Genomic DNA, 12,607 nt, shown 5'->3' on the forward strand with positions numbered 1-12,607 from the left:
TCAAGCTTGTTGCTGTCATTCTCCCTGCTGGGAGCAGTCCATGCTAGGGGCTGGGCTGCTCCGACTTGCCCCGGCCGTCCCACAGGTCTTACTAGTCTTGTGACACACCTTGAGGGGTGACTCACCCCACTACCCCATCTTCCGTCCATCCCCACTTTGAGTTTTTCCTCTAGCACCTGACGGCTCAATGTGGGCTATCCGGTAGAATCTGTAGCCCCAAGCTCTACCTCTGTCCCTTGATGCTAAATCAAAAGACTGCAGAGAAGATGGGAGGGTAAAGAGAGTTTAATCTTGCAGACAGCAGGGGAGCCACTTGGGGGCCCTGGGTGATGGCTCAATTGGTTATTCCTCCCCCTTCAAGTTCCAGCATCCCATATGGGCACTGGTTCTTATCCCAGCTGCTCCACTTCTCATCCAGATCCCTGCTTGTGGTCTGAAAAAAACAGTCGAGACATGGCCACAGCCTTGAACCCTGCACCCATGTGGGAGACCTGGAAGAAGCTCCTGGCTCCTGGTGTCGGATCACCAGAGCTCCGGTCATTGCGACCACTTGGGGAGTGATTTAGTGGATGGAAATTCTTTCTCTCTGTCTCTCCTCCTTTCTGTAAATCAGCCTTTCCAATAAAAATAAATAAATCTATATCTATATCTAATCTATATCTATATCCTCTACCCATTGGTTCACTCCCCAAACGGCTGCAACATCCATGGCTGGGCCAGGCCAGAGGCAGGAGCCAGGAAGTCCATCTGGGTCTCCCACATGGGTGCAGTCAGGTTGTTTTCTTCCGCTTTGCCAGCAGCAATAGCAGGGGGCTGGATTGGGATGAGATGCCAGCGTCACTGATGGGAGCATAACTCAGCCCGAACTCTTTTTCATTTACACTTTGATTTTGCTTCTCCTTCTTAATTGCAAAAATTAACAAAGAGACCAAGAATATGGTTGCTGCATTTGGTTGGCTGGTTTTGCAATAGTATAGTATCCTAATCCAGATAGTACTGTTCTTGGCACCATCAGCCGTGGGAGGCAACACCCGGTACTGGTTGCGCAGCCACATCCAAAAATCCAAACCCTGGAATTCTTCGAGATCCAGAAATTCTGAGCATCTACATGCTGATGCCACATATGGAAAGTCCTCTTAAGATGGGAGGTACTCGGGCACACACTTCCCTAAGTCACACTCAGCCCTTGGGGATGAGTTGTATGTGAAATCTACATGAACCTAAGACATCTCACCGTGGGGTTGCACATATTCCAAAATCCAGACATTGAAACATGCCTGCTACACACAAGAGGGTAGACAGAACTCTCCCACGTGCCGGTTCTGTTCTTTTGGGTAAATTCCCAGGCTGAGTCATGTGATAGGCCTATTGGATCACCCACCATCTACAGGTGCGATGCCCCCTAGGCATCAGGTACCACCTACAGGTATCTGTTCCCCTAGCATGTGTATAGAAGCTCAATTCATGACAGCTAACAAACCCAGTCAGCCTGAATGTCCATCAACTGGCCCCCAAAGAGACAAAAAGGCTGTGTGTGTGTGTATGTGTGTGTGTGTGAAACTCATCTCTCAAGATTTGATTACAGGTCATGGTTGTTGTCCGTCCTCCTGAAGAACACTGGCCTTCTGCCACTTGCTGGATTCTTAGGACAGGATCAAGCTTGTGAATTGAAAGGGTGTTGCTACAAACACTGAAAGAAAAATAAGAAAAGAAGGAGGAGAGAGGCAGGAAGTTTCATTCGGTTCCTAAAACTATGTATGAACTATATGAAATTGATTTCCTTTGTACAAACAGTTAACAAATGAGAAGGAAAAATCAACACGTGTTTGGTCCCATGCGTTTAGGATCAGAAATACTCTACCTGCGTTCGCATCCGGTCTTGGGGCTCCCTGAGCCGTTCCTGTCCACAGGCACGTGCTGTTGCCCGCAGGCAGCCACGCCATCATGCCACGCGCCCTCACCCCTGGCATCCCCATGAGGCAGGAGGTTGTAACTGCCAGAGGCCAAGCCTCTAAACCGGCCTGTGGTTCCCACCACTCACCCTCTCTCTACCTGTGGGGCTTCCTTCTGCCACCGTCAACAGCTGATGGTTCTGCATGCAAGAACTATAACGAGAGCGCCGTTTTCTCCTGAAGGACCGAGGGGCCACGCGGGAGGGGGACGTCCCACGGAACGAGGCGAGGGGGAGGCTCGGTTTGGCTCTGGCTTTGATCTAAAAACCGTGTTCCTCGCGCCCTCATCTGGTGTTGAAATCCTAACCGCGAGGTGAGGCTATGAGGAGGGGGTCATGTCGGGAGGCCAGAGGCCTGGTTGGGATTAGGGTCTGATCTGAGGTACCTCCGGGAGCCAGCGACCCCCTTCCCCCTGCAGGCCTCATCTTTGAACCTGGAGGGAAGCCCTGGTCAGATGCTGACTCTGCAGGGGTCCTTACCTTGAACCCCAGAACTGGGAGAAGCCAGTGTCAGCTGCTTCTACACACCCCCCAGGTCTGGTGTTCTGCTGGCAGCAGGAATGGACCAAGCTGGGGTTCGGGCTGGCCTGAAGCCTGCACACCCGCCTCCCAGATGCTGTGTGCTTGGGTGGAGAGTCGCACAGCCACTGATGCTGCACCAGCCCACGGGCAGGAGGGCACCCCTCAACATTACACAAGTGACGTCTGTTCCAGCTTCCTGCAGATCCAGGCCCTGGGAGACAGCAGGTGATGGCTCAGGTGCCCTGGGTGGCTGCACCTGTGTCGGGGACCTGGCCCAAGTCCCCAGGTCGGGGCTCTGTCCCAGCTCTCACAGGCTGTGGGGCAGGCAGATGTCCCCGTACACAGACCAAGGTTACGCGTGGGGGCTGTGGGTAAGGACCCACACGTAATGAATGCTATTAGCCGGCTGCAGAGTCACCCGGCAGATGGTCGGATCTTCTTAGCTGGGTCTCAAATCCTCCGTAATCCAGACCTGGCTGACCTGTCCTTATCACCGCCCCCCTCACCCTCGCCCCGTTCCTGCTGCTCTGATCTTGCCCCACGCTCTCGCCGCTCTCGGGGGCTTGGGCTCCAGCCCCTCCACTCCCTCTGGTTTTCTCCTTGGGACTCCGCACAGTCCCGACCAATGCGCTCTCCCACTCACATGCCCAGCGTCCTGCCCTGAGCGCTCAGAACACTGAAGGTCATTGGTCGGGACACCTGTGACCCCGCTCCCCAAGGGCTCACTGAGCAGAGAGAGCCTGCGGCTTATTCATGGCCATGTTCCTGGTCCACTTCTGGATGTCCTGCCTGCAGCTCAGATATCACTTATCTGTCAGGATGTGCAGAAGGGGGACTGGGCATTTGAGTTACAGCACAGCCTTGCGGGGAGGGGGAGAGCAGGGAGGCTAAAGTGAGAGCCGAACTGGAAACGCAAGCCCCATTCCCGCAGCTGCCTGCCCCTTGCCCAGACGACCCAAACCTCTCAGGGAATGGTCAGTTCTTCTGAGAGTCCAGCATTTCCCTCTGGGTGTCCACGTGGGTGCCTTATGACTGAGGCAGCAGGGTTCCCCAATCGGAATCGCAGGGAGGTGATCTTGTATGCCAAGCTCACAGCCTCCCTGAGTGGCCCTTACGTCCTGGCATGACCTTTCATTCTCTTCTTCCTGTAGACTGGCCAGCCCTGGTCCACTCCCACGGGTGGGGGGACCCGGCCAGTGGCTTGTCTGGACCACTGCCTCTGGATGGAAGAATGACAAAGACCCTGAGGTTTGGAAGGTGAAGGGACCCGGGGACCACGATGGGAGTGACAGATCTTGGGGCCAATGAAGACCTGTTCTCTCTGGGGTTCCCACTGTGGGGGCTGCTTCTCTTCCCCTTTCACACCTCAGCAGACAGGGCCCGGCTGCTGGGCTGGAGGGATCGATCCTGGGGAACACGACACCAGTGGAAGACTCTCAGGAGAGCCCTCCCCCCCAAGAGGGGCTGAGTGGGGAAGGCAGCCCCCATCCTACCTTACACATGGCTGCACTAACCGCCAGGGCCCCGACTTACCCTGGGATTACCCCGGGGTAATAGGGGCTCACTCCCAGCCCCACCTGCCCCTGCCCCTCCCTCTAATAGCCATTTGCAGCAGGCTTGCTGGGGAGAAGTGAGCTTGGGGGCTCCCTGAGGCTGCTGGCTACATGGAGTTGGAGCCTCTCCCAGGCTCAGCCCTCAGCTCTGCTGAGCTGGCAGCCCCAGTGTGTCCCAGGGACCTGGCCAGTGTGCCCAGTGACCATGTCTTGCCCTTGGTCTCTGACGGCAGGCTGGAAGTCCAGCTTCAATCCCAGCTCTGGTACTTGAGGATGTTGCTGTGCTGCCCGAGGGTTTGCGTCATCGTTTGTAAACGTGGGGGTGCGGATCTGCCCTGCCAGGCGTCTATGTCACAGTCACTCCACCTTGGAGCACATGGCAGATAAAGCTCTCTTTTGGGTGGTTTTTGTCTGCACAAGAATTTGTATGTTGGAAGCTTGGTCCCCGTGGTGGGGGTGGCTCATTAAGTGGTACAATCCCAGCATTCTACAGGGTCACTGGTTCGAGTCCCAGCTGCTCTACTTCCCACCTAGCTCCCTGCTAATGCTCCTGGGAAAGCAGTGGAGGATGGCCCAAGTGCTTGGGCCCCTGGCCCGGTCTTGGCTACTGCGGCCATCTGAGGGTTGGGCCACTGGCTCTCCCTCTGTCACTCTGATTCTTAAATAAAAACAAGACAAAACAAAACAAAAGCAGCAGTAACAGGTGGGGCCTGGTAGGAGGTAACTAGGTTGTGGGGTCTTCCACTCATGCTTGGATGAAGGTGAGGCGTGAGCGGTGGTAGATGTGCTGGCAAGGGGTGGCGCTCACTTCCCAAACCCTCCAATCCCGGTCCAGGGCCATTCAGGGTCCACGTCCTACCCAAGCCCTGATCCTTCCTCCCCTCCCTGGATCCTCCCAGCGGCAGCTCCTTGCACCTCAGGCTTTGGAAAGAAGCTGTCCCCAGCCACCTCACCAGCACCCCCACCCTGGGTAATTTGCCAGGTCTGCTTCTCTGCACTGCTCTTGGGCAGATACCATGGAGAGTGGATGTGTCTCCTGCGGAGTGGGTGAGGCTGTAAGGAGAGGTTGGGGGTGGTTTCGGGTGTTACTTTGTTACCAAGCCAGCCACCCACGTTGGGAACATGCAGGTGAGGCCTTAGCTACTTCCTGGAAGGACCTTCTGTCCCTAGCCGGGAGGTGCCCAGCCGTGCCCGCAGGGCTGGGTACAAGGGGAGAACCTGCAGACAGACTCGGGTACAGTGTCCCCAAACATCCTGTGAGGGAGAGGAAGCCCAACTTGAGATCGTCCGGTGTGCGTGCCTGGCATGGGGGCACAGGGGGAGGTAGAGGCAGGGTGGGTGCAGCTTCTTGAATGTACAGCCCAGCAGGGGAACTGCAGCTGGCTGGTTCACTACATCTAGGGGAGAACAGGGCGCCCACACGGAGGAATGCCGCCTCTGAGGTGAGGGATGACGTTGGCTGCCTGGACCAGGACACGGTGCAAGCATTCTGTGCTCCTTGGAGACGTGGGTGTTGAAACATGAGACTTTCAAAGATCTGGAGGTGTACAGGAAGCCTTTGTCAGGGGCAGAGGCGCACATGGAGCACACGGCCACAAGTCCCCTGACAAGGCCAGCATTACAGTGCACTGGCTTGGGCAATGCCAGCATCCTATGGGCCGCAGGTTCAAGTCCCAGCTGCTCCAGTGCCGGTCCAGCTCCCTGCTAATGCACCTGGGGGGAGGGAGGAAGCAGACTGCATTGTTTAGCCTCAGAATATCAAGGCCACCTGCAGCCCACCAGGTAAGTCCCTGAGGGCCACGCTGGCACAGAGGTGCCCGCTAGTGGTTTGTGGAGTGCAGACAAAACTTCCTGGCATTGAGGAAGCCAGCCACCCTCTTCCAGGAATCCACCCCAGCCACTTGGGAGATCCTTCAACCGTGACTCATCAAGAAATTCAAGCCAAGATTGGACGAGTCCATGAAAGGCCTTGCCAGAGGCTCGTGACCACGCATGTGTTCTGAGAGACCGCGTCCAGATTGCGGAAAAGGCAGCCAGACTCCGGTGTCCTTCCGTCGCCCACCTGCACGGGCAGCCCCTCCCAGACTGGACAGGTTTCTCTGTACTTGCCGCTTCCTCAGCAAGGCAGACAGCTTAGCTCCTGAGGGGAGGGGAAGAAAGGCGAGGAAGGAGAGGGGAGAGGAGGAGACAGGGCCTGCGGAGAGGGGCTGCGGGGGTGGGGGAGAGGAAGAGAGGGCAGGTGGAGGAGGCGGGACCCTGGCTGCTGGGTCCCCAGGCTATCAAACCACTAGGTGCTGGGCAGTCCTGGGCGCCAGCAGCATGGCCTGGCCCGCGGGGATCCTTCTGGCGTGTTGCCTCTGGCTCCGTGAGGCAGGGTTTGCTTCCTCTATAGGTGAGGAGTGGGGGGCAGGGGGCGGGTTCTGGAGGCTGCGAAGCAAGCACCCCCTGTGCCCCAGGCCAGGCAGGCGTGAACAGTCACCCTTACCCACCATACCCTGCGGGAGAAGAGGCTGTTGGGTAGAATGTGAGACACACACACACATACACACATTCACACACCCATGCGCGCATGGGCACAGGCGCCTAAGCAACACAGACCACAGGACTAGATGGTCAGCATGAAGGTATGAAGTTTTCCCGGTAGAAGCAGTGAGTTCAGGTCACCACACGCCTCCCTTCCCTGAGATAACTGGACGGCTGGAGGGGTGGATGACTGACTGACAGATAGTAGCTGAGTGCGTTGGCGGCTGATGGATAGAGGATGGATGACTGAGTCACAGATGGACCATAAACAGATGACAGGTGGGTAGGTGGATGGGTGAGCGAGAGGCGGCTGACCAGAGATGATAGCTAAATGGGTAGATGGGTTGATGACTCGGAGAGGTGGGAACAGAGATACACGGTGCACACACATAATGACACACACTGACAGGTGTGAACAAAGCTGGTGAGCGTGGCCCCGAGAGCGCCCTGCATCTGGGCCCAGCCTGATTGGCACCTGCAAGCGCCTGGCTCCCCTACAGAACTTTCTCTCCAGCGATGGAGCGTTTCCTCAAAGGAACGCAGGGAAGGAGGCCGCCCTTGGGTCCTGGGCCGAACGCTGGTGCAGGCCTTCCCTGTACCTGTCCCCGATCAGCTGCTTCCTGGAGTTGGGACCCTCATGGCCCCCCACGACCCTCACAGGGATGTCTGGGGCCAGGGCCCACTTCAGGCCTCTGGGGAAGGACGGGACATCAGTGCAGTCAGGCGTCCACTGTCACCAGGGGTCGCCCTGGCCTCCTCCTCCTTCCTCCCCTCCTAGGTGAGCTCAGGTGGGCAGCAGCCCCTTCAGCTGCCTCTGGACACCCCTGAGCTCCGACTGTGGCTTCCGGCAAGGCCTTTGCAGCTCCCGGGGCGCACTGTGGGAGTGATGGCTCCCACTGCTGTCGGGGTCTGCAGGCGTGCTGATGTCACGGTCACTGTTCCTGGAGCTGCTGACAGTGATTAGAGAGACAGGGTCCAGGGGAGGACCCAGTGCGGGGGGAGAACCCCTTACTCAGACACTTGGGTCTAGAAACATTTCAGGTTCTGGATTCTGGTCCCGTTGGACCACCCCTGTTGGTGTGTAATGAGACATTTTGGGGCCGGGACCCAGGTCTGACCAGGAAAAGCACAAATGTTCCACTCGCACCTTACTCGGGCAGCTTGCAGTCACGGCACACACGAGTGTCCACCACTCGGACGTAAGGTGTTCTCCGGCAGGGCTTCCCACCTCGGTGCCACCTCGGCCCTCACAGCGTCAGGGTCTGGAGCACTTTGGACTCCAGATTTGGGGACTGTAACGAATGTGAATCCAACTCAAGAGTTTGGGCTTCTGTCACCCACCTGGGAGACCCAGATGGAGCGCCTGGCTCCTGCCTTTGGTCCAGGTCAGCCCTGACTGCTGTGACCATTTAGGGAGTAAAGATGGAAGATCTCTGTGTGTGTGTGTTTCTCTCCCGCCACCTTCAAATACACACATAGACAATTTTAAAAGAGTTGCTTATTTTTATTAGAAAGATGAATTTAGAGAAAGGAGAATAATTGCTTTCTGCAAATATTACCAAAGGTAATGAAATCAAGTGATTTTGCCAGCTGAAGGTGGCACACACATTCCCCATCTGAGACACAGCACAGTTTATTTTACTCTAAACGGCCTCAGCAACGATGGTTTTGGGACTCCGTATGTGGGACTCGTTTGAGGCAGGAATGTGTGAGACCATCCAATGTCACCCACACCAGGTAACACTGTCCTGGAGCCTCCAGCATGATTGTTAGAATGTGAAAGAAATAATATATAAACTGCATATGGTGATATGCAAAATTAGTGTATCATTTTATATTTTAAACTTTTTGGAACACAAGTAAAAAAAAATTGTTTTGGGGCCTACGTAATAAGTTTATCCTCTCTCTGTGGCTCCAGCATCCCAGGTAGGCACCAATTCAAGTCCTGGCTGCCTCACTTCCCATCCAGCTCGCTGGTTACGGCCTGGGAAAACAGCCTTGGGACCCTGCCCTCATGTGGAAGGAACTCCTGGGCTCCTAGCTTCGGGTCAGCTCAACTGTGGCCCTTGAGGCCACTTAGGGAGTGAACCAGCAGATGGAAGCTCCCTCCCTCCCTTAATGGCACATGAGAACATTCTACACACAGAGTTTTTGAAAACTTTGGAATGAAATCGTCAAGAAATGTGTTGGATTTATTTGGCATAATTTAGTTAGCATAAATTGTGTTGAAGAATTCAGAACAAGTTCTGAAAGCCGGAAGGCTGTGCTGTGTTCCTGGATGGGAGAGGTGATACCAGAATGACGCCAGTTTTCCTGAAACCAACATGGTGGTTTGGGGCTGTTTATCTCATCATCCTTGGCAAATTCTACGCATCATGGACTAAATCAGCCCCAAATACTGTTTTTCAGATTCCGACATTCATTATCCAGAGATGGTAGGTGAGTTGATCAAAGCCGTCTTCCATTACAGGTGTATTTTTTCCTTTATCCTTATCAAATGGGCGACTTGGTTATTTTTCTGGTTAAAATTTTTGCTGCCTGTGTCATACGATGTGACAGTAACAGCTTGTAACGAAAGAAAACAGAACTGGAAGAGACCCAGCCCTGTGGCTGGCAACAGATACTTCTCTTTAATTTTACCGCTTGACCAAAGAATACCAGTTTCAAAATGTGTATAGAAAAGCACCAAAAAGGGGAGTATTGTGAGCAAATGAGTGCGTGGGTGGTTAAAAACATGTGCTCCGTACATTGGCGTAACATACAAGTGGGCAGTAAGGATGCCAGGGCCCCACGCTGGAGTGCCTGGCTTTCTCTTTGTGACTCAAACTTCGGCGAACAGTAGCACCCTGGGATGCACCCTGCAGTGATGGCTCAAGGTCTGGGGTCTCAAATGAAGAAAAAAAAAGGTTTAAATTAAACATGGTAAGCGCCGTGCCTGGGGCAAGTGCAGTAAGTCACAGCCCTGCCCCCTGCTGTCTGGCTGCAGTCCATGTGTCCGCTGACCGGGCCGTCTTCATCTCTGCTGTCTTCATCTCTGCTGATTCCCAGAAACCTCAAGGAACAGCTTGTTAGGTTCCCGGGACACAGCAAAACTCCAGGTCTGTGTGCTGTTCCCATGCAGGGGGGGCTGCGTCCCACTGTCCCCTGTCTGTCTTTCCTGAGTCCTCTCTGGTATCTGCAAGTACATCTGCATTCCCAACCATCAACTTCTTAAAAGAAACAAAAGCGTCTCAGAAGGAAATGCAGACAGCAGGCACCTAGCCCAGCAGTTGGACCATCACTGGCCCATGTCACAGGGCCCGGCTGATGTCCACCTCCAGCTCCTGGTGCCGGTTCAGCCAGCCCTGGTACATGCACAGATGCCCAGCGCCAGCTCCCAACGCCAGCTCCTGCCCAGGCAGCCTTTGGCAGGCACATAGTGAGGGCTCACCAAGTGCTCCCTATGGGCATAACTATGACTGTGCGCAAGGAAACTTCAGAAAGTTCATGTGAAAACAGCTTAAAAGATAAGCTTATTTTCTTGCCAAAAACATATTTTATTTAGGGGACTGGTATTGTGGCTCAGCAAATTAAGCTGCTGCCTGCAATGCTAGCATCCTATAGGGGCACCTGTTTGTGTCCAGCTGCCCTGTTTCCCATCCAGCTCCCTGCTTGTGGCCTGGGAAAGCAGTCGAGGATGGCCCAAAGCCTTGGGTCCCTGCACCTGCGTGGGAGACCCAGAAGAAGCTCCTGGCTCCTGGCTTCAGATAGGCTCAGCTCTTCCCATTGTGGCCACTTGGGGAGTGAACCAGTGTCTTCTCCGTGTAAACGTGCCTTTTCATTAATAATAATAACAATGAAAGCAGAGTTACAGAGAGAGAAGGACTGAGGTCTCCGTGCGCTGGTTCACTCCCCTAAGGGTCACGACCTGGCCAAGTTGAACAGAGGAGCCTGGAGCCTCATCCAACTCTCCCACGTGGGTGCGGCGGCCCGAGAAGCCACCGCCTTCCCAGGTGTGTCAGCAGGGAACTGGGTTGTAAGTGACAGCTGACTTGACCCTGGACTCACGTGGGATGCTGGCTTCTCAGGTAGGCCCGGAGGGCATCTTGGAAAATGAGACAGGAGTCCTCCCTCAAGGAGGCAAACCTTGGGCAGCAGGCAAGGCCTCCCTGCTGGTGAAGGCTGAAGAGCTTGCGGGGAGGGAGGACGAACCAATGGGGTTCTTTGAGAAAGTGGGGTCAGGCTTCCGGCCTACACTGTCCCCGTGACCTTGCTCTGAGGTGACACACAAGAGGATCGTCATGCACTAGGGACCCACAGACAGAGAGGAGAGACAGCGGTGTCGCTCTGGGGCTGGGGGTGAGAGGGGGCCAGGCGGGGCGGGGGCAGCACCGAGCAGCCCTGGCCTCCAGGGAGGTGGCCCAGGGACAGTTCAGTGATATCCTAGAGATGCGACAGGCTTGCTGTCCCCCCACCCCCACCCCAGGCGGCCGCTGCGTCTTCCCGTTCCGGTACCAGGGGCAGGTGTTCCATGATTGCACTCAGCTCAACGCCCGGCACAAGTGGTGCTCCCTGAACCAGAGCTACACCGGCTACTGGAAGTACTGCACCACAGCCGGTGAGGGACGGTGGGCAGCGAGGGCAGGTGGGCTGGGAGGGGAGCGGAGGGGAGAGATACAGTCTCTCCCTCTCCATCCTCTCCCTCTCTCCCTCCTTTGTCATGACTTTCTCCCCCAGACTTCGCCAAGTGCGTGTTCCCTTTCTGGTTCCGGCGCATGATCTACTGGGAGTGTACAGATGACGGTAATGACTTTGGGAAGAAGTGGTGCTCGCTGACCCAGGACTTCAACCGGGACCAGATCTGGAAATTCTGCTGAGGCACACAAGAGGAATCCGTCCTCCCAGCTGGGCAGGGCCATCTGCTACGGCTCAGAGGGCTTTTCCTGGCGTGTGACTGGTGCACCTGGAGCCAGCAGGTGCACGCATCCGGGTCGCTGTGGCTCATCCTCCAGGGACATGACCGTGGCCTGGATATGTGTATGGGCAGATGGGGTCTGTGCGGAATCAACTCAGTCACCACTCAGTCTGTCTGTGAACTTGAATCTGTGTTAAAAAACAATAAAATCTGTTGTAAATGTGTGGTTTTGATAAAGAGCAGGGGTACAGGAGCTGGGGGAAAGATAACCAGGGAAGCCAGATACGAGTGAGCGGGCCGGCTCTCGGTTCAAAGGGAAGCCTTGTGTAGGGCCGGAGCCCAGAAGTTCAGCCCTCCTTGCTCAGCACCTGTCAGCTTCCTTGGTTTCCTTGCAGTGGGAAAGCTCCTGGCTTTGCCTGGCTCAGCTCTGAAAGGAAACCTTTTATTAAAAAGCAAACAGGCTTGTGACTACCGAGAAGCCATCAGGAAGTAGCGAGAGGCCAGGGCCTCCAGACTGGCTCTCTGATCACAGGGGCTGAACGTGACCACAGAGCTGTGCCCTGCACTGAGCGTGGGCGCAGTGATGTGGCTGGGGCAAAGTGACCCCGCTGGTGTCAGGGAGGAAGCCAGGACTACCGGCTGGAAACTGAGTTAGGAACAATTTGTTGCATTAAAACAAAATCTGGAAGAGAAGTCAGAGAGCCTGCTGAAGCCTCCAGAGAGAGGCAGAGCACACCGGTAGAGCGATGTGGCTGTGTCAGGCCCTGGAGAGGTTCCTGTGCAGCAAAGCATTGTGGTGGACAAAGCAAGCGATGTAACAACTGACTTTCAACTTTTTTATTTTTAATTTATTTATTAAAAAAGATTTCTTTGTTTTTATTGGAAAGTCAGATCTACAGAGAGAAGGAGAGATAGAAAGAAAAATCTTTCTTCTGCTGGTTCACTCCCCCCAAGTGGCTGCCATGGCTGGCTGGAGCTGAGCTGATCCGAAGCCAGGAGCCAGGGGCTTCTTCCAGATCTCCCACATGGGTGCAGGGTGCCAAGGCTTTGGACCATCCTTGACTGCTTTCCCAGGCCACAAGCAGGGAGCTGGACGGGAAGTGGAGCTGCCGGGATTAGAACCGGCACCCATATGAGATCCCAGTGTGTTGAAGGCGAGGACTT

The 12,607-nt window shown here is 55.2% G+C and overlaps 1 protein-coding gene across 3 annotated transcripts; it reads left to right on the forward strand.

Annotated features, from left to right (window-relative positions):
- Positions 1 to 5,588: 5,588 nt before the first annotated feature.
- On the forward strand, positions 5,589 to 11,473 carry LOC101517687 (binder of sperm protein homolog 1). Of its 3 annotated transcripts, none has more exons than XM_058674572.1 (4): positions 5,589 to 5,808; positions 8,959 to 8,988; positions 11,015 to 11,146; positions 11,266 to 11,473. In XM_058674572.1, the coding sequence occupies exons 2-4, from the start codon at positions 8,982 to 8,984 to the stop codon at positions 11,403 to 11,405; spliced, it is 279 nt and encodes a 92-aa protein (XP_058530555.1). In that variant the 5' UTR covers positions 5,589 to 5,808; positions 8,959 to 8,981; the 3' UTR covers positions 11,406 to 11,473. The 3 variants fall into 3 exon arrangements, with proteins under 3 accessions (XP_058530555.1, XP_058530553.1, XP_058530554.1); XM_058674570.1 differs by lacking the exon at positions 5,589 to 5,808 and adding an exon at positions 6,317 to 6,418; XM_058674571.1 differs by lacking the exons at positions 5,589 to 5,808; positions 8,959 to 8,988 and adding an exon at positions 6,317 to 6,418.
- Positions 11,474 to 12,607: the final 1,134 nt, after the last annotated feature.

Source organism: Ochotona princeps, chromosome 16 (genome assembly GCF_030435755.1).
Source record: "Ochotona princeps isolate mOchPri1 chromosome 16, mOchPri1.hap1, whole genome shotgun sequence".
Taxonomy (NCBI): domain Eukaryota; kingdom Metazoa; phylum Chordata; class Mammalia; order Lagomorpha; family Ochotonidae; genus Ochotona; species Ochotona princeps.